This window comes from Harpia harpyja, chromosome 17, assembly GCF_026419915.1.
Source record: "Harpia harpyja isolate bHarHar1 chromosome 17, bHarHar1 primary haplotype, whole genome shotgun sequence".
Lineage (NCBI taxonomy): Eukaryota > Metazoa > Chordata > Aves > Accipitriformes > Accipitridae > Harpia > Harpia harpyja.
In genome coordinates, this window is record NC_068956.1 from 8,519,335 (window position 1) to 8,541,775 (window position 22,441).

A 22,441-nucleotide genomic window follows, 5' to 3' on the forward strand; every position below is an offset into this window, starting at 1 on the left:
AAAAAAGTTGTCTGTGGTATTCCATCCATTTTTATTCTTATAACAAATTAATTAAAACTGTAAATTGCTGTGAATGATTTCCAAAGATCTGAGCCTTTCAGGACATATCTTTAAACAGAAATATTATTATTTTTTTTTTAAATGCATGTTTAGATGTAGATGCCAAAATTTGTCAGGTGATTAAAAAGCATACATTTCTAAATTAATTAATTTGCATTAGCAATCCCCTCCACTGCTTGCATTTGCAGTTTTAACTTTGGTAAAACAGTAACTATTTTGATGAAATATTATAAGACCATTTTATTTTTGTGAATACCTAGAAAATTCAAAACATCTGGAATCTAAAGTACTGTTTTTCTTGCTGTTTTTCCTACAATTTCCATCAATAATGCACAATTATTTTCCACTTTAGTTCTGGTTCATACAAGTGGTTTCTCTCCTTTTTTTTTTTTTTTTTTTACCCACTTGCAAGGAATTTGAACAGAAGTGACTGCTTTCTTGGAGGGGGAACAGTTGGTCATCTTTGTCTGGAGATGACATTAGAGCTTGCACGGTGTTACAGAGTGGTAAGATACATTAGGCTGCCATTTCACCTCAAGTATAATGTAACACAGTATACTTACTTTCCTTACAATGAAGAACAATTTTAGGATTCAGTAACTATCAGCTTGGCAACACATTTATTTCACACTGAGATCACTAAAACCATCTGTTGATAATTTGCTTTCTTATGGACCTCTGACTCCCATCTCTGAACAGAAGTATCTGAAGTCATTGCCTAAGCCTGTAATGATTCTTATTTAAGGCTTATTCACAGTGAATTGAATGTAAATAAATCTTAAATTTTTACAGCTTCATCAAAATCTGATTATAATGAAATACTTAATGCTAACAGAGGCAGAAGCAGTTAAAAATGATCTGAATTCCTAGTCAGTGGTTTCTTTGGGAATGCTATTATTATTTTGTAAATGGGCAGTTTTGCCTTTTTAATCTGTTATCCTGACATGATGATAAATACTTCCAGTCAGTTGTATTTCATAGTCACAGTCACACATCCTAACACCAAATACAAGATTATTTTAATATTTTCAGCATTTAAAAATTGATGTAATTTATGCTGTATTTTTAAATTAGGAACCACTAAATGTAATTGTATGTAAAACCTTGGCATTCAGTGAACAAATGTCTAATATAAACATATGCAAGAATTTTAGAAGATATTTTAATGATTGAAAAGGGCTGACATTACAACCAGGTAATTAAACTTATTTGAAGTGGCATGGAACTGTGGGTCTCTTTGCTCAAGGATACTGTGAATTGTGAATCAGAAGAGCTGGGAAAACTGTTCTGTGGGGCAGAAGGGCAGTTTTGACTTAATGCCTAAAAGTTTGCTAAACTTTTCCAATAGAAATCTATTGTGGAAGAAGTCAAAGAAATTATTTTACTAGGTAGCCTGTGTTGAAAGATAGATTAATTTGTGACAGGACAGTACTCTGCATGTTTTTATCAGATTTAATCCAATTAAATAAACAAAATTCCCATTTCAATATACTTAATACTTTAAAAAAATATTTAAAGTCGTGACATTTGTGTTAAATGGATTTAAACTTAATCAATATTGAAACAAGTTGTATGAGAATATTATGCAGCATGAATATTGACTGTTATTGTATAAATAACTTTGTAGACTTGAAATTAAAACCCAAGAATATACCAGGCAAGATGTTGTTCACTAAACTGGATTTTTAGTCAAAGTAGATTTGATGTCTTGTAGGGATCCTTTTACTATCAGCAAGATATCATCACATACAGAATTTCAGAAAGTATACGAGGTGTGTCAGCATAGTGTTCTTTTTTCATTACTGTTGTGGGATTCTTCAGTCATGCAGCTTTTTTTTCCCTATTCTTTATGGAGCGCTAAGTATGATGGAGTTTGTCTTTAACATTTCAAAAAAATAGAGCTTTTGGTACGTTTATATTTTAAGTTACCTCCCTCCATGCTTATTCCTCCCTATCCAACCTGTACAGCTTGAATGCCAGCAGAATGCTCTGTGTTTCGGGATTTCGGTGTGGCTTGGCTTGTCACAGCTAGAAACCACAGAAGGAAGGATGACCTTGCACTTAGCTGGCGTGAAGCATTTCCACCACTTATGGAGAATTTGGGGAATTGGGCTGTGCTTCTTTGGGAAGCGCAGGGAATTTACAGGTCATCTGTAAATTGCATTTTTTTCATGGACTTGTCACTGAAAATGTGGTGGTGAAATACCGGAACAGGTTGATCAGAGCGGTTGTGGGACCTCCATCCTTAGAGATGCCTGAACAAGCCCTGGGCAACCTGCTCCAAGGGGCCCCGAGTAGGAGCGGATGACCCTGGTGGTCTCTGCCAAACGATTCTGGGTTTGCCTGCATTTGCAGGGCAGAAGGGAAAAAGATGGAAATTGAAGACAGGGCAGAAGGGAAAAAGATGGAAATTGAAGACAGGGCAGAAGTTTGTCCAAAACAGAAGTGTTACAGATAAATTCAGATTTTAAGACTGGCCAAATTTTCCTAGCCTGATCATTCTTATCATTAGTCTGTGTGATGTTGTAGTTTTGTGAAGGTGTTAAAGAAATTTCTGAATTGTTTCATCTTGTTCTTCCATGTAGGATATTGCCTTACTCCAGTCTCAACACATTCCACTTTGTTTTCTTTGTTGAAAGGATACAAACTTGAAATGTTTTCTACTAATGCCCAGTTCCTTCACCTCAAACATTACGCCAACAGTAAGCTTGTGTCCGATTACTCTTTTGAAAGATGAACTTCTTTAAGCATCCTCTTGGATTTTGCATACCTAAAACCGCAGTAGCTCTTTCTCCAGCCTTGTTATTGTCAGTGCATGAATGGCTATAGGTGGCCTCATCCCCCCACGCTGTTTGGGTAGGAATCTGTGATTGTAGGGCTAATCTTCTTAGTGGTACTCTGCACATCAAGAGTGGTGCCCACAGGAGGACATCTATGGTGCTGGATTTGCTGTTGCTGTGATTTTTCCTTGTTACTGAATGACATCTGGCATTAACGATGTGAGTAGGAGTGTGTTAAGAGAGATCTTTTACTAGTAGATGTGAAAAGAAAGTCACACACACCAGTGGTTTTCAAAAGAAACAAAAGCAGCTTAGCTGTATTGACAGAATGCTCAATTTGGTTGAAACATCCTTAAAAATCTTGGTGAAAGAAACCAATTTTGGGAAATACAAAAGATTGTATGAGGTTCACTTCACCCCTCAAAGAAGAAGAGTTTGAGAACAAGAATTGCACTTGGGCATTGCCCTGCATTGTCACGGGTGTAAATGAAGTAATACATTTTTGCAGTCCAATGTCCTGGAGCTCACACATTCATTTACAGATGGGGGCGGGGGATATAAGGTAATTAAAAGCTCTTTTATAAAATTCTTTTCTGCATGCAATTATTTAGAAAAGGGTAAAACCCACTTAATCTGTGTCTAGGAAGACTGAGGAATTAATCTCAAGAGATGTCTTTGATATTACATTTGTTGAGATACGGCTGTCTTAAGGTAGTATAGCACAAACCCAGCAAGTCTTGCAGTCGTGTAAGCATTGAGCTGCTTATTTTTTAAATCACTATTTAGAAAGATAATCAGCTACTGCAAACTACTTTTATTTAGAAACTTTCTAAACATTTTTTCAAACAGCCTGCTAATTACTTTTGAACACAGATCCTTAAATGTTAGAATATTTTTTTTTATTAGAACCAGATATTAAAAACATGTTTCGTTACAGTTGAAATTGAAACCGACTTCACTACTTGCTATGGAAACAAGTCTTTAAAACAAATCTGTTCTTGTGTACACTGATGTGCCAATCCGTGATTTTATGTAACCAGTGAATTTTTTCAAGCCTTTTTGTATTCAGCTTGTAGAAAGAAATGTGATACAGAACCTATGCTTTTTTTGTATTATAGCCTGCATTAAAAGTCAGTAATTATGTTTATGTCAGAAGTATGTGCTAATTGTCCCACTGGATTAAAGAAAGGGTGGGACAGCTAACACAGAAAGGTATGCAACCTAACTAAAGATTAATCTAATGTAAGATTTCCCAAAAGTTGTGTTCCCTGTCATTTGCACGTGACAGCGTTGTGTTTTGTAATGTCACCGTTATTAAGAGTTAAGAGGGGCTCAGGTGCTTTTAGGAAGAGTTGGATCATACTCTTGTTTTTTGATACTTGTTTGTTAATTTATACAATCCAATATTAAACAGAAGTTTTTAAAATAAATTAGTTTCAGGAGTTGTAAAATACCATATAGCTATTTTTTTCCCTTAGTATCCTACTTTTACCTGACAACCTGTGGAAGACCGTTATATGGGGCTGAGCATCTCTGACCTGTATGAAGAGTCTTGTGTAACTGCTGCAGTGTCGCAGGAGGGACCGCGCACTGTTTAGGTGGTTACTTATGCTGAGACCAAAATTCTCGATAGACCTCTCACCTTGCCATAAACCTTTGCCTAACCTGTGCAGACTGTTCTAAATAACTTACTGAAGCGATTCGGTTGCAAAATGGGTGCTAAAGGTAGCTGACACTTTAAAAAAAAAAAGTTATAAAAGTTGAAAAAAATCTTCATGAGCTGGGTTGTCTGTTTTTTAAATAACTAATTTGTGTGTGTTTTTGTTGGTGCAGGCCACAGAAACATTGTTCCGAATGGCAGTAGCAAGAGGAGCGATTACACCTTTAAGACACGGAGAAGTAAGGCTAAATATATCTATATATCTTTTTCTTTTTCTTTTTTTTTTTTTTTGCACATGTGGTATAATATTTTATTAATGTAATGCTTTATAAATTCCTGGGAGACATACCGTCTTCAGGTAAGTGAAGAGAGCTGGACTATATATAACTTGCATACCTACGTTATAGGTTTTTTTTCAAAGGAGGACAAGAATTTAAATCCTGCCCAGTGGGAGATGAGCTATTCTTCAAAAAACACTCTGTTTTTCTCTTTGCCTGAATCATAATTTAGCCTTATAATAGAAGTGACTCACAAGAATGTCCTTTTAGCTAGGTAATTTTTCACTATTTTTCTCTATCAAAAATTGTAGAATCTAGAGAAATTCACGAGGTCAATCTTTGTTATTGGGTAGCTGTGGAGAGATTACTTCATCCTTTCTCTGTTCCTTTCAAGAAATCATAATGTCAGGTAGTATACAAAGTATTAATATATTCATTACTCTAAAGAGGATAAAGATATTTGAATATTATGTTGCTCATACATACTTCTGTTGATGGTGAACATTTGTTTCCTTTGTTGTGTGGTTTTATATCAGGTAAACATTGTTATGAACATTGCTGATTAAAAGTCTCCAATATTAGGTGGTGCAATTCATACAGTCAGTCATGACACTGGAAATGAGAACTGATCTGGGCATCGCCACAGCTGGATGCTACAGTGTATAGGGTTTTAAATGTAGAAACCTCAGTGTTTTTTCATGGTAATCTGATTTTGATCGAATTCTTAGGTAACTTTGTGAAAAGTCTGTATAGCAGACACAGCATTCAATCTGAAATCTAGACCTAGACTTACGCTGGAATCCCAGCTGTGCTGTAAAAAGTTCCTTATGCTGATGAAATTGCCTTAATGTCTCTTTTGAAAGAAAGTAATATATCTTTGCATCAGTGTCTGAAGATGTACCTGAGGTTTCCTGTCCTGCCATTGTCTGTAGCTTTAGCTTTTTTGAATATATGGATCCTTTATACTCTTTATGTACTGCTCTTCATTCTTTTCTATAGAAGAGTGTAATGAAATTCCCAGAAGTGTTAGTTACGGAATATGTGCGACCCTTCCAAATTCTCTGTTTAGTTTTTTTCAGTGAAGGGTACTTAATTTTCTGTGTTTTAATGACCATGTTGCCCAGATTGTTTGTGGAATCTCCATCCTTGTAGTTAGCTAGTGAATGGTGTGAACTGTGGAAAAATCAAATGATATTTTTTTTTTTTAAAGTGTAACTAATTGTACCCTGCAATGCAAAATACTGGGATGGTTACAGGCATAATGATCTCTTTTTGTGAACAATATTAGTACTTTCTGTATCTGATACTTCTTATGTTGAGCCAATTCAGCTCACTGATGTGGTAGAAAAAGTTTTATTTTTTTTCTTCAGATATTCCCTCTGATCTTTTATCAATTAAGCTGCCTCAAGGGCTAGAGAGAACCAGATGAGAAGCAGCAAGATAAGTGGTGAGAGGATGTAGCCGTGGTTAGCAAGAAGGGAACTGGGTGAAAGTGCGTCTATTTGATGATGGTAAACTTTACGTTGGCGTACTGTGTCCTGTGACACTATTTCCAAGGTATTCCTTGGGCTTCAGTGGAAATGCAGTTAATGTGAAGCTAGATAATTTATAGATAAAACATGTAAGAGTTGTACAGAGTTGGCTTTTTGTGTAAGAAGGCAGTGGGAGAAATAAAAAGACCTTTTTTCTCTCTTACATTTTCATCAGGCTATATGCAGGGGGAAAAAATGTTTTCACTCAAGGAAGATCTTTTCATTAAATTCCTTGGTGAATTATAATTTATTTAGTCTGAAAATGAGGAATGACATTAATCAAATGTAATTAATTTTTCCACAAGAAGCATATAATTATCAAGAGTCATATTAAAATTTGTTTAGCTCTTCCAAGAAATTGCTGAACGTTTGCACAGTGCGTAAGTAGAAAGGGAGCCAGAAAAAAGTTGAATATGAACTAAAGTTGACTGTATTCTGTTTGAAAAGTGTGAACTTGGCAGTGAAAATCAAAGCAGAGCAAGTTGTTTATTGGAAATTCCAAACTACGGAGGCAGCAGTCCAAATGTGCAAAAGTGCTGTTCAGCTCTCACAGCAGTACTTAAAAATGTAACCCCATTTAACATTTAAGAGGGGGTAAAACTCTTCAATATTAGAAGGCAAAAATCATACTTGTTTGTTTTAAAGTCATAAATAAAAAAATGGCAATATTCTGTCTGCACCACTGAACAGATTAATGTGCAAACATTTCTTCTATACAGGCAAAACAGGGTGCATGGAAAACTATCCATTATAATCCAGTTGTCATGAGGTGGATTTATAATTTATGATACTGAATGTCTATGGGAAATCCCGTTTCTCCTCCTTCCAACATTTCCTCATTCGTTGGGACTCATCAAGCTTTTATGCATATAGAATTTTTCAATTTTTCCTTTGTTATCCTTGAAGAAATTGAAAAATGAGGTTGTACTGTTTTTTTACTTTTGCATGTGGTTTGTAAAATTACTGTTGAGAGTTTAGAAGATCGTGCTGCCGAAAGTAGTTATCAAAATTGGGTACATAGTGCTAAAAATTATTTAACTGTGGGATATAGATCACAAAAGTTCCTGAAGAATCTTCTCAGCAGTTCCCTTGCTCCTGATTGGATGGAAGTGTGGTAGCATCCATGGGAGGGAATCAAACCCAGAAGCAGAATTTATTTTCAGGATTCAATATGTTGTTTTTCAGGTTAATTAGTTATTTCTGTCAGTTGCTTTGTTTTGGGGTGGAGCATGAGGCAGAACCTTGTAGAGTTTATTCGTTTCTGTTAGCGCTTCTTGCTCGTTCCCAAATGATCCAAAAACTGTACGAGCAGATGTGATTGCGGGAAATCTACGGCTGTGCTTGTGTATGGAAGTCTTAGGGTACATTTCACTAATGTCACAGGGTTCAGAGTCGGTAATAGGCATAACTGAGAGCCGTGCATTCAGGGTGCCTGGACCTGATACCACCTAGAGAGCTTCTCCAGCTGTTTCTTCTGCTTCTGGTCTTCATGCAGCAGGCTGAGATCTGCTGCCATCTGCTCCTCACGCCGCCCAGCCTCTTCCAGACAGAGCTGCTCTCTTCGTGGGTGCTGGCTGATGTGGCAGCAGTGACGGAGTTGGAGAAACAAGAGCAACTGCAGCTCGCCTACTGAAGAGGATGAGAAGAAGAATAGGAGGAGGCTAGTGCTTCAGAGTTGACTTTTCATGCTTCCCAGTTCTGCATCCCCGGGAGCTTCTGCTGTTGTGTGCTCAACCCCCGGGGGAGAGCCAGGAGGAGGAGTGAGGGTTGGCACCAGTGGCTATGAGAAGTCACTGGATGTGCGGTAGGAAGGTGTAAGACATCTGACGCAGGCCAAGTTGAAGTTTGGTGACTATACACAGAGAGAGAAAACTTCCCTAATTTTAACCGGAAGTGACCAATTTTATTCACGCCGAGCAAGTGATGTACCAAAACCAGTGTGTCACCTAAGATTTGTATGTCATGTGGAGCTACTGAACAAGAAGGAGAGGTCTGATAGGACAATTAGCTTGAAGGACCGATGCTCTCAGTCCCTGTAGAGGAGGGAAACAAAGACACACAGCTCATCCAGAAACAGAAGCAGGAGGATAAATGGAGAGGGTGGAACCCTTAATGGGAAAAACCCCACTATGAAATACATGGGCTGACACGGACAACAGAGATGTAATGATAGAGGCGTGATTCCCAGAGAGCTGGAACTGATATCAGCCATGCATGAACTCTGTGGGTGTTAACTCATTTCTTATAACATCTTTATGAATTTGTAAACTGTCTTAATCTCTTTTCATCTGGGACTTCCGGGTGGAAGAATTCAGACATGTGTCTTTAGAATTCATTAAGTCTATGCGGAAAAAACCCATTGCTGCCTCAGAACTGAGGAAGAGAAGGGCCATGCCTTATGGATTGTGCTCTTCTGTCTGAAATGTTAAGGCATATGGGGAGCCTTCAGTATGGTGGAAATTTCAAAATCTTCATGTAGTGTCTTCTGATTGCAAAGACAGGAAGAAAATAATTTTGCAGAAGAGAAAGACCTGTGTAGGAGAGTCAGAGCAAAAAAAAACAGCTTAGGCTATATGATAGGCTCCATTTTAAAATGCCTACAACAGCTGAGATGTTTTGAAGAAAGAAAGAGTCTTCAGTCTGTAGCATTACAATAGAATGCCATTAGTTTAGATATTTGGTGGTCCCCCTCCAGTAATATAAAAGCCTTTGTTCGTGAAATGCCATGGGAAACAAAGTATAAAAAGGGATTTGCAGGCTGTGTATGTTTCTGAGAGGTTCAGTTCACAATAGCAGTTGGGTTTAGCTGGGGTGCCTGAAGAGATATCTATCCAAAGCCGTCTAAGACTCTGATGGATATTATACTATACGAAACAAGCAGAGGCTGAATGGCAGTCCTGTCTCTCCTTCTCAACCCATTTAGTTCATTTCCAGGTGAGTTAATGACCAACCTCCAACTGGAGTTTATGTTGATTTGCTGGTGCAGACTCCTGGTTCCTTTCAGAATTACCAGTTATATTGTCCATATGGAAGAATGGGTGAAGTTCAATAAATGCCCACCCAAGTATGTGTGTCTTCTGTCTTGGAGATACAGCAGCAGTGCAGCTTAAAGAGAATTGTCAAACCAGTGCCCTCATGGATTAGGAGGCTGGAGCATTCTTAGCTATAAAAATACCATTGTCAACCAAATTTGAAGTAAAAATAGATATAAAAATATAAGTAATTATATATACTTTCCAGCCTAAAATGGCATGTGACCTTATGGTGTAATACATGTAATGATATGCATTGCTATGGCAGTAGATACCCATGCTTGAAGGTGTACTTTGTTGGAAGAACACATGTCTTTGCTTGTGTTTAAAGCTATGTTTAATAGATTTAGGAATTAAATTTTCATTCTGTGTGTTTTCTGTAAGGTAAATAATGTGAAGTGCAAAGCTTTATGAATTTAGCCCAGATATCTGTAAGAAGTAATTTCTGTGGAGTTTGTATTCATAGTAAATACCAATGATACACTTGTGATTAAATTTTTAGCTAAAAGTTAAACAAGGGGATTAGTAAGGATCTTTAAAGTGCAATTTCTTTTATATTTTTGCAAGTAAACACATAACAATGGAAACAGCAATATGAAATACTTCATGCAGCAGTTACACGGACTTTAGCATCTGCTTTACAGTTTTCAGTTGTGACAGATGTAAGATGACATGGTCGAAGTGCCACCTGTGTGACTTGGGTTCAAGCTTTAAAACAAGCACTGGAACAACTCTCAAGATAACATCAGTTTGTCTTGGTCCGAATAGGAAGGAGCTTAGTAACAGCAATGCAATTATTTCCAAATGAGCAATTCTTATAAATTTATGATAAAACGCTTGTTTTGATAATTCTTGTTCAACAGAGTATTGTTTCTTCAGAAATCAGACCCATAGGCTACGTTGTTATATGAAGGGATGTGTACATATATATATTTTAGAATAATGCTATTAAAGTAAATAATAAATTTTTAAATGTTCTTAAAAGCTGAAGAAACTGTGAAAGCATTCATTTCTGGCATTTGTGGGTTGCACTAAATGATAAGTAGTAGATCACAAAATTCAGTAGTCAGTGAAGTTACATTTCTAGAACAATTTTGTCTCTTTAAACTATATGTGTGCATACATGTATGCATGCATATATATACCTGTAGGTTCTTTTTAACTGTGAATTTTTACCTTGTGTTGATTTTAAGAAAGAATTTCAACCTAGGGAAGGAGGGGACAACGTTAAAGTGACATTACTGATAGCTCAAGGTTCTTTGCCCTCTTTCTTCTTCCCCATCTACCATGTCATAGCAGAGTGCAGTGTAGAGTCCTGGAAACTCAGCTGTGGAATTAAGTCATGTAGACAAGAACCCTTTTTATTAATAGCAATAACTGTAATTTTTTTCGTGAGAAGGGACTTTCTAATTTTACTTGCCATTGGAGCAATTTGAAAGAGATCTTAGGACACCTCAGTTGTTATATTTAGTTGTCATCTGTAAAGATGACATGCAACAGAGTATTCATTTAAACGATGATCTCTTCCATGTGAAGGGGTTTATTCTAGAAATTACCAAATTCTACATTTGATTTTTAAATTTTGGGTTTTGTTACAGTGATGTTTCTGCTTGTATTTTTGCCCAGCCTCATTTGTAATACATGAAACACAGGAAGACTTCATAAACGATAACATTTTAGGTTCTGAAGAAGTACCGTGAATCACTTGAGATTAATTTTCATTTAAATAAAATTGCTTTGGGCACATGGTTTCCTGTGATTTCAGCTTGGGGCCATACCAGGCCTAATTGCTAACAGGCACATTAGAAACCGAATGGCAATGGGATAGTGGACATCTGATCCCCTCGCCCTTGTACCTTCCTATCACAAAGATGTCTTTATTATCTGGGGTTCAAAAGTTCTCTCACAGACTACCCCAACGTCTCTGGTTTCCATGCTTTTGTCTTGAATACTTTGTTACTGTCATGTTAATATGTGAGGAAAGATGTTTTCTCAGATTTACATAAATCTTACAGCAATAGAGACACTGTGGTTGTGGTCCTGAAGGCTCTCAACTTTTTAAGCCTTCTGTCTTTAGTCAAGCACATGTTTAGAAAGCAGCGCTGTTGGTCAAAATGAGCCTCACTTGTCCTCACTGAAATTATAAAGCTTCCTAGCAAACCGTGTTTGACATTACAAAAGAAGTCTGGTTTGGTACAATGAAACTTAAATTTTTGTAAGGTCATGTCATAACATTCATGGTTTTTTTCTGCCTTCAAAGTAGGATTGTCAGTCTCTTGGATCTTATCCTGTGTTTTTTTCCCTCCTGGTTAAGGGTTGCTAGTACACAGAAAAATGTGTATTTTTTTAATTTAATAAGTTGCAAACCAGCATCAATTTAACTTAATCAAACCATATTTTCTGATATGTGGTATAAGATCCAAAGTGCCGGTAGGTTTCAGTATTAATTTCTCTTATCATTACACTCTTATTTTTGAAAACTATTTGCAAAACTAAAAGGAAGGAGTTGCTTGCAGGCAGGTCTGAGTCCTTTTTCCTCTAAAGGGAGGTCTCTTCTCTCACTGTCCCCAAGAGAATAATCTATACTTTGATTTTTAGCTTTTTCAAAAGAAACGAGTTTAAAAAAAAAAAAAAAAGAAAAAAAGTATCCTAGATCAGTGTTCTGAAACATCAATTAAAAAAACCCTTTACATTATTGGCATACATAGTTACAGCTTTCTCTTAGTGAAATCTTTCTTGGAAGTAGTACTGAGCCTGTCTTTATAACTTCTTGTAAAGGAGCTGCAAATGGATAAAATGTATCCATAAGAATAGAACGGTTTTATAGTCTACCTACTTAAGGTTTCGGTTTGGGGGATACGTGTCAGAAGTATTGAAAAATAGTACTGGTATCTGGAAAATCCTTCTGGCAGGTCACAATGGGTAACAGTTTAAAGGTAATTTAATTGCTGACAACTGGCATACCTTATCTATATTATCTGGAAGTAAGTCAAAAGTAAATAATTCTTCTGATTTAATGCAGCGAAAACTAAACCTTGGGGGGTGTGTGGAGAGGGAGAATACCATTGAACCCTGGGGAGGAAGACCACCAGATTGCCTCTGAGGTGTTCCAGTGTACAGTGTTCAAGCGATGTTTTTGCCATGTATCCAGTTGTGTGAAGGTGTTATTTGTCTAGCTTGCCCTGGATTATCCATTTTATGTGGTTTGTGTGTTTTTAATTAATTTTTAATCATGAAGAGGAAAGTAAATTTGTCTCAAAACCTGAGTTAAATATGAAGAACTTTTCTGGTCTTTTAATATGTAGTTTGCCTGAGGATATTCTGTTTCTTACTAAAAATCATCATGAGCCTTGAAAAAAAATTGACGGGCTACAAATAATTTTAAAGTGAAGTGGTCGAATTCATTCATTAGGGAATGGGAGAAATGAATACACTGTAGGAATTGTGTCTGATGTAAATTTAAGGTAGAAATATATGAAAATAGGATAGTGGCTATATATTCCAAAATATGGAGAGTTACTACTGAAGAAAGGTAACACGGGAGTTTGGAAACTTACAGAACTTATGATTTCACTTCTGCTTTGAAAGTTATCTAGGTGATTCATGCTTTGTATTTTTCCTTTAAAAGTATGGATGGTACATTGAAAAATACATAGCGTGTCTATTTTTCATAGAGTGGAATGATGGGGTTTAGTACTTAAGTGTTTGACATATCATGCTATGCATTATTTTTGTTATGAAGTAGATTATTTTTTTTTAATGCAGGCTGACAGTATATATTTATCTTGCGATAATCATAACTTTCCCTATGTGAAGTAAAACAGAGGGCTAAAAAGTAATTGAATTATGCTTGGAACTGTTTGCCAGGTATCTTCCAACAAGATGTTTTTGACAAGGAGTAAAGTGAGGAGGGAATTACCTATTTTGAAGTTTTCTTTCTTTCTTAAAATTTTCTGATACCTTGCCTGTATAGTCCAGATTTCTTATTCTTTTTCATCAGCAAAAGAGCGAGTGCATGGCAAATGTGTACACTATAAAATTGTGGCATCAAAAACTAGATGGAAGGAAATATATTTACTTTCCAATCTAGTTTTTGTTTTAGCATGACTTCTGGCCATCAATAAGTATGGTACTGGGAAGTATATGGGTTTTTTTTATTAAGATAATTGTTCTTAATTTTTTCTCATTACAAAATGTAATTAGCGATTGTCATTTCAAACACAGACATTTCTTTACTGTAACATTGGCAGCATTTGTTGAATAACTATTGAAATTGTGGTCTTGCATGTCATGGCCTTGGAATGAAACTGTTATCTTGCTTTATACTTAAAACCTGCCCCCAAAGACAGGGTTTGGCAACTCCATTGTTCTGCCAGAGCAATAATAATCTGTAGGGAGAATTTTACTTCTATACATGAGGAAAGGCACAATAGGTATTATAGGAGGTCGGTATGTGAGTTATGCTTCTTTCTCACTTCAGTGTTGTTAATGTTATCTTAAAGCATTCATATAGTTGAGGAAATAGGCAACTGTAAGAAGCTATTTAAACTGATAAAGCTAAGAATGTGTTCACATTCCTGTATGCATTTAAGAATGCTAAATACTTGCTAAAGGTGTAATTAAAGCATACACTCAACTGATCTTCAGTTTCCATGCAAGTTGTTTGACTCAAGTTGTTGGAATAATAGTCTTGCCGATGTATGAATACATTGTTGTTTTCTCTAACACTTTATGATAAAAATACATGCGTGTCAAATAACTTGTTCCTTATACTGTATGTAGAGACACTTTGAAGAAGGTATGGTTTAACTTTAGTGCAAAGGTAATTTACATTCAATGATTTCCAACAAATGAAATTTAATATTCCTTTAGAAAACCAATGCAAATGTAAAAATCATGTTAAAGGGATTGTCAGTGTTTCCTGCTTGCTCTTTAGAATTATCGTTGAATTCAATTATTTAAATAATGTCCTCTCATTTCTATGGCAGATGTAGGAGTGGCTCATGACCATTCTTGAAAACCCACTTGATGGGACGAATCAGTTTGACAAGAAACAAATACCAAGATAGATTGCAGTCACTGAGGAGTTGAGATCAATTTTGGACTTTGCATCATAGGCTTTTTCCTCTGGTCAAGTGACTGGGGATAAAAGGAAATCACTGTATGTCGTCTTGTCCAGTAATTTTTAGTGTTCTCATTCATTCTGCTGTTCCAATTCCAAGTTATTTTATGCTCCTTATCCATATGTTAAACTTGTTAAACTACCTTTGATCATGCACAAACAAAAAAATGTAGTCATCTTTAGTAACTCTTAATTGTCCTGTATATAAACAGAATGCATAAACCTAAATCCAATTTGAAATGCATTTTTGGGGGTTTCTAAAAAGAGGATGACTGTGCTACAGGCAGTGAGAAAGCTTTTTCTGTTTCCTGTTTGATATTCAAAGTTTGGTGAAAATCATACAAATAATAGTTTATATTCCCTTATTAATGAGTAATTCTAGATTGTAGCTGGTAAACTGATAAGTGAAAATGATGAAAAGTAAGAAAGGGAGAGAGGGGAACAGAATGAATGCAATAAGTAGTAATAACTAATATTTCTCTTTGACACTGTCTCCCATAAGATCCTCGTAGACAAGCAGTTGATGAGCAGCCAGTGAGATAGGTTGAAAACTGGCTAAACAGCCAGGCCCAAAAGGTGTTGATCAGTGGCACAAAGTTTAGTTGGAATCCAGTAACTAGCAGTGTACCCCAGGGGTCGGAACTGGGTCTGATCCTGTCTAGCATCTTCATTAGTGATCTGGGTGATGGGGCAGAGTATACTGTCCGCAGGCACCAGACTGGGAGGAGCGGCTGGTAACCAGAGAGTTGTGCTGTTATCCAGAGGGACCTTGAGAGGCTGGAGAAGTGGGTTGCTGGGAACCTCATGAAGTTCAACAAGGAGAAGTGCAAAGTCCTGTACCTGGGGAGGAGGAACCCCAGGCACCAGTACATGGTGGGGCAACCCAGCTGGAAAGGACCTGAGCATCCTGGTGGACACCAGGTTGGACATGAGCCAGCGATGGGCCCTTGCTACAAAGATGGCTGGTGGTATCCTGGGCTGTGTTAGACAAAGCGTTGCCAGCAGGCTGAGGAAGGCGATCCTTCCCTTCTGTTCAGAACCGGTGAGGCCACACCTGGAGTACCGTGTCCAGCTCTGGGCTCCTCAGTACAAGGGAGACATGGACATCCTGGAAGGAGTCCAGCAAAGGGCTATGAAGATAGTGAAAGGACTGGAGCATCTCGCCTATGAAGAGAGGCCAAGATCGCTGGGAGTGTTCCGCCTGGAGAAGAGAAGGCTCAAGGGGGATCATATCCACCTGCAGGGAGGGTGCAAAGAAGATGGAGCCAGGCTCTCTTCAGTGGTGCCCAGTGCCAGGACCGGAGACCATGGACACAAGCTGAAACACAGGAGGTGCTGTCCGAATGCAAGGAAACACTTTTTTCCTGTGAGGGTGACCCAGCACTGGCACAGGTTGCCCAGGAAGGTTGTGTAGTCTTCATCCTCTGGGATACTCCAAAGCCATCTGGGTGCGTTCCTGGGCTACTGGCTCTAGGTGGCCCTACTTGAGCAGAGGGGTTGGACCAGATGACCTCCAGAGGTCCCTTCCAACCTCAGCCGTTCTGTTGTGATTCTGTGTACTTCCGTTTGTGTTTAAAGAGCCAGATCTTTTAACTTTGTAGTTTATTTTTCTATATGTATAAAACTAGGATAATGACACTTTTATTGGGCATATATTTGATTAATATTATACAAAATTCAAAATTTAAACCTTCCATAAAGCCGTAGAAAAATCAAAAAGACAGTACCTAAGGTAAGCAATTCCAGCTTATAAAGGCTAAGGGTTTTAGTATTCTTTCCAGAAAGTGAAGGTATGAGAAAATACTGTTGTTCTTTTCAAATTTATAGGGGGGTTGATTACTAGAGTTGGGAACTGATACAGAAAACAGGGTTTAGTATCTCTGGTGTAATATTATTTCGTGGCAGGCGGGAAGAGACTCTGGAGCATCTCCATTGTATGACAAATTGTGATCCTCTTTGGGTGAGAACAGCTGGCTTTTATGGACAGCATAAGTCTGGTACCACACTCCAGTGATCTGAAATCAGCTCATACTTAAAAATCTTTGATCTTCTTCCATTTTTAAAGAAATTCTATGAGTTTGCTCTGGGAGGCCAACCCTGTACCTCTAGATAACAGCATGTTTAGGAGAACAGTCTAGCCTCAGACGTTTAAGTACCTCTACAGATGTAAAGCAAGTCTTTGTTATGGAAAAGATCAAATGCCTTTGCTCAGTGCTCAAGTGTGAGCATTGTGGGTACTTCAAGAATCAGTAATAATGGGCGTTAATTGAACTTTTTATTGTTAAAGGTCTGTAGTGACTGCCTGCATTGGTTTATTGTAATAATTTATTGTAGCATTTTTACAATATTAAATCACTATCCTCTCAGAAAGAATTATATTGTTTTACTTGACTAGTATCTTAGCGTGAGATGGCTACGATAGGTGAAGATCTGATCTGCTAGCAGCAGGAATGTTAGCGTGTGTGAACTGTTGGAACAATTCTCCCACTCTGAACCATGAAACCAATCTGTTCCTGTCGGTTACAATTTTATGGAAACTAATTCTTTGTTGATGGAATCAGGTGAAAAATATGTGGTTCTGATTAGCAAACAGTATGCAGAGTTTCTTAAGGTCATGGAGAACATTCCTCTGGACTTGTGCATGTGTTCAGATGTGTGTGTGTGTGACTATACATATATATGAATATATGCATCTTCCTATATTAAAAGTGATGGGCAGCTTAGTTTTTTCTTTTTATATATACTTGTTTTTAAATATTTGTACTACAGTTGATAAAATTATAACATTAATTATTAAATATTTATATGTTTATTATAATAGAATAAATATCCAGTTTTGTTGTTTCTAAGTTTCAGAAACTTGTGTTTTTAAATTCAACAACCCTCAAAATAATATTTAGTATAACTGTGTAACATAAACTCAAATAATGAGCCTTTTTTGAAGTAGCACTGTTTTCTGTAGGAAATAAGTATTATACAAGTGGCTGCCTGGACAAAATAATGACCTTTCATTTTTAAGTATCCTGCAGAGCTGCAAAAAATAAACTGGTATCTGCAGTCTGCCTAATGGACTGCTCAGCACATCACCACATGCAATTAAGCATAAGTGATTTTTCTGCTCAAGACAGGCTCAAGACTGATTTAGCAATGAAACTTAATTACTTCTAGCCCTTAGAGAAAATGGCCCAACAAGGTTGAGGTTGTTGGCAGGGCAATGTGGGAAAGCTATTGCTGAAACTCCCTTCCCTGTTTCTGATTTTCTGTTAGCAGTACTTAGCACTGTTAACTTTCAATTAAGCAAATATTCCCACAAAAATTGTGCATTGTTATTTCTTTCTTTGTTACAGGCTAAAGAGAAAGATAATGAAACTTTGCAGCTTCTTAAAAAGAAGTGGTCTGATCAAATCCAACTGCTTCACTGTGTGGGTGAAGTTCTTCTGTGCTAATGGAAATTAAAACTTGAAAATTAGTTCTCAAATGCCTGTGTAAGTGTAAGGTCACCATTCTGGCCATAGAAATCTCAGGCTAAAAGCTAAAGCTAAATGCACATGTGCTTCTTGACAATTTAGTATGTCATAGGTAAATTGTTTCTTTAATTTATACTCAGGTTATAGGAAAAAAAGGTGAAGGATCTGAATATTACAAAAAATATTAAAAAACTACTTCATACTCAAAATTGCTTTGTTTGAATTTTTAGGAATGTGTTATTTAAAGGAAACAGGAACTTCAATTCTGTGACTCCAAGGAATACATCTGGAATAACAATTCAGAGGGACATATGGCATCAATTGGCTTATATTTTCCTATATGGGGGTTCTGATTGCAGTAAAAGGGAAAACTGTTCATTAATTATGCAGAATTAAAAATACAAATACTGTGTTGTTGATTTATATACCCTGTTGAAGTACAGTGAGTTCTGAAAAAAAAAAGTGGAAGTTGAGCAAACAAAATGGACTTTTCTGTTTATTAGCTGTGACAATAATTTACTTTACTTTTGTAGTATATTTTACTCCTTCAAGGTTTCGACTCCCTTACTCTTATCTCTTCATATAGATAAATCTCTCATTCACTCTATGGGTTTTTCACTTACAAAGAGAAGTAATATTGCTGTTGTAATTTGTTCAATGTAATTGCCTTTTCAGTAGTGCTCAAAGTCTTGTTCCTGCTAACAGCTATGGACATGTTTATCAATGGAAATATTCATGGTAACGAAACTAAACATATGCCTAAATATTTGCAAGAGTGTGCAGCATGAGACACTAATTCCCAAAGGCACATTTAGCACATGCTCTAGTACTTTACTCAGTAGGGAGTGAATTTAAGTATGTGTATAGGTCCCCTTGATTTCAACAGTATTTAACCAAATAAGTGACTTAAACTTTTTGCTAGACAGGAAATAATAATTTAAGCATGTACTTGAATTAAAATCTTTTTTTTTGTTTTTTTTTTTAATCACAGCATTGAAAGGCTCATTGGAATGAGCACTGTCTTAGCCTTATATTTACAGTCCCCGGGATATTTACCAACCCTAGCTTATATTTACCATCCTTGGTGTATCTGGGGTATTTCTCATTATAATGAAGAGGAGTAGGTTTTTTTGGGTAGTAAACAGCCATTTTTAAAAAGATGCTGAGGTTTCTCCTTAAAGGCATGAATATAGCTTTCAATAATCTATTTTGTAGATGGGCTTGTAGCACTGTCAGTCAGTAGAACTTATCAGTCTGTCCCTTTCTATGCCTATATTCAGTTGCATATATTTTTACTTTGAACCGCTCAGGCTGAAATTTTCTAAAGCAAATGTTTCTAAAGCCCCTCATATAAGTGTCCTTCGCTATGCAATCTTGATTCACCTCCTTTCATGAAGGAGGCCGAGGTCTTTTGCAAAACCCACCACGTGACAATGTAATAAAAGACACATGCACTCAGAGACCTGAATTACAGTTGCACCAGCAGCATGTGTTAAGAAACACATGAACTTAAGGGACGATTCCTGCTCCGAACAGTTAACTACCTAAATAAACTTGGAAAAAGGCTGGAAAAAGGCGTAGTATTATCATCTCCACACGAGGCTCGGATAGATAAGCGACTAACTTGGAGTCATACAAGTAAAAGTGAAAAGTAAACTTTTTAACTCTTCAACTGTAAGGGCAAAATGCCACTGGTTATTTTGCAATCGGTCATGCAATAGCTGTACTTAATTCCTATCATAAACTAATTAATGGGGTTACCTGCAGTGAAGGAGCACTGGTCTTGGTAACCCAAGTGGTCTCCTGCAGTTTTGGGTTCCAGTGGAGTTGGGTCCGAGTGGCTTAGCAATCTCTGTTCTTTGCAACCGTCCAGTGAAAAGGTAATGCTCCGGCCGCCCTGTAAACCTCATGCTACAAATTTAGTGACTAATAATATTGTTGGGTTGTAAGATGAATCATACTGCTTTGCCTACTTCTTTAATTTCACTGAAGTTTGGAAGCTAAGATTCACTCCTTAGAAGAAAAGGCTGGTGTTTTATTGGGATAACATTAACAGCATCACTGCCTCCTTTCGTATATTACTGAAGTGTTTGCGATATAGGTAGAGATGAACTGTGTTCTTTACGAAGTTCCTCTCTGGTTTTATAATTTTCTAAGTCAGGTACTTTGACTCCCATGCATGTGTTGGATTTTAAATCTCTGATAACTTGTTGGTAAGAAGAGTTCAACAGTCATTTTTCATTTACTTCTCTGAATTCTCTGCGCTCTGAGCTGTGTCTTTTTACCGTCTGTGCAGGATGGAACGGAACAGAGGCAGATGTGGAAATACTTCTTTTCACTAACCGTGTTTTGTACACAATGTACTCCTCTCCTGTGGCATTCATTACAGTTCATTGAACTTTGTGTAAATTTGGGAGAAAAACGTAGACAAAATTTTTGTGTGTCATCTGCATGTCCTTGAACTCAGTTTTACTTTGCAAGTACTGTGTGCAAGAGACTGTGAGTGGGTACAGTTTTCCAGTTTTGAGAAAAGTGCTTGGAATTCCAGACATTTGGAAGTTTGCACGTATGTTTAATAACACTTATTTTTTTTAAAGAAAAAAACTTTTAAGTTGCTGAAACTCAGAACTTTATGTAATCAAATCTGACCCTGGAATTGTTTTATCGGACTTAAAGAAGGTGTCCTTCACTTAATTTTTATTTGAATGGTAGCGATGATGTGTAAAGGAAAGATTGATTGATATCTGTTTCCATGTTCTTGGTAGCCACTGAAGATGTTAAAGTTCATTCTCTTGTTTCATCTCTAATAGAGAAGAGCCATTTAAAAGCAACAGCTGATAAACAGTATGGCCCGGTAGAGGCAGTGGTTATCAAGAAATAATTTCAGTGTGAGACATTAAATGTCTATTTTGTAAAGCATGTCCTTCCAACAATTAACTGTACTTGGGAAACTGCTTAAGTTAGTATTCTTTCGTAACTTAATCTCCCAATATAAATTATTTCAGTTCAAGTATATGCAATTTCTAGAAATAGCATTTATCATTGTTTTACAAAGTATTTTTATTATTTTAATGTGACAGTAATACAGGAAATATTGTTGTAACTAATGGAACTGTGTACACAAAAGACAGAAATACACCATTATGGTAAATTGTGTTGATCAGCTTGGTGAAACTGTATTAAATGCAGTCTCATTTGATATTAACTACATGGTACTGTAAAATACCACTCATTAGTACTTTGCTAACATTGCACAGATGGTTTATATGGCAATTTATCAGTTAATGCAGGAAAAAAAAGGTAATTTATCCTAAAATACACTATAGAGAGATTTATTTTTATTGACTCTAATAAATGCTTTGGGATAAGTTTTGCCCTAGCATATATTAAAATATCAGTACAAGATTTTACTACAACAGCTATTAAAGTGCTGCTCAACAATGGACATAGTGACAAATAACTGGGTAAAAAAAGGTTCCTCCCCCAGTCACTTATCCCGAGGCATTTCTACACAAACAAAATTATAACTTGAGGTTACGTTACTGATACTGGAATGGAAAGTGGCCGCTGTTTAACATTTCAAATGCTGTGCTTATGTGTGAAGCGGAGAGAACAGTTTGTGCATTTGAACGTTGCGGAGGATTTTAGAGAAGCTGGATAAACGGGTTCAGGACTGATCCGCTCCCGCTCGATTCCTCCTCGCTCGGCCGGCCGTGCCCACGAGACGTACGTGACCGTACGGCGGGCAGCGCGGCGGCGGGCATTCTCCTCTGCTCTCCTCCCCACAGGGTGATCGTGGCCGGCGTGTGGAGAGCGTGTTCATCCACGCTGCTAGGGCACCAGGATTCTGCAGCTAGCCCTGGGCGTGCTACCTAACGCTTGGCGTAATCCCTGCTTTGGTGTAGTTTTAACAGCTCTTAATATCTTCTTAGACCAAGTGCTCGCTCTGCTCATGCCCTGCCACCCCTTGCCACTTCAGAGATGCCACGGTACTGCCCTTCCTTTCATTATGGGCCACATAAGGCCCATAAAATAAGTGTCGTGGTTTAATCCCAGCCAGCAACTAAGCACCACGCAGCCGCTCACTCAGTTTCCTCCCCACCCAGTGGGATGGGGGAGAGAATCAAAAAACAAAAAGTAAAACATGTGGGTTGAGATAAGAACAGTTTAATAGAACAGAAAGGAAGAAACTCATAATGATAATAATAAAATGACAACACTAATAAAAGGATTGGAATATACAAAACAAGTGATGCACAATGCAATTGCTCACCACTTGCCGACCGATGCCCAGTTAGTTCCTGAGCAGCGATCCCCCCCCAAGGCCAACTCCCCCCAGTTTGTATACTGGGCATGACATCACATGGTATGGAATACCTCTCTGGCCAGTTTGGGTCAGCTGTCCTGGCTGTGTCCCCTCCCAACTTCTTGTGCCCCTCCAGCCTTCTTGCTGGCTGGGCATGAGAAGCTGAAAAACCCTTGACTTGTTGCTAAGTAGTGTTTAGACTAA

The 22,441-nt window shown here is 37.4% G+C and overlaps 1 protein-coding gene across 1 annotated transcript in view; it reads left to right on the plus strand.

Annotated features, from left to right (window-relative positions):
• Nucleotides 1-22,441, plus strand: part of TMEM135 (transmembrane protein 135) — a 180,473-nt gene that overhangs the window by 69,748 nt on the left and 88,284 nt on the right. Inside the window, exon 5 of the mRNA XM_052812750.1 lies at nt 4,674-4,739. Within this exon, the coding sequence (XP_052668710.1) occupies nt 4,674-4,739 (66 nt within the window). The remainder of the gene's footprint in view (nt 1-4,673; nt 4,740-22,441) is intronic.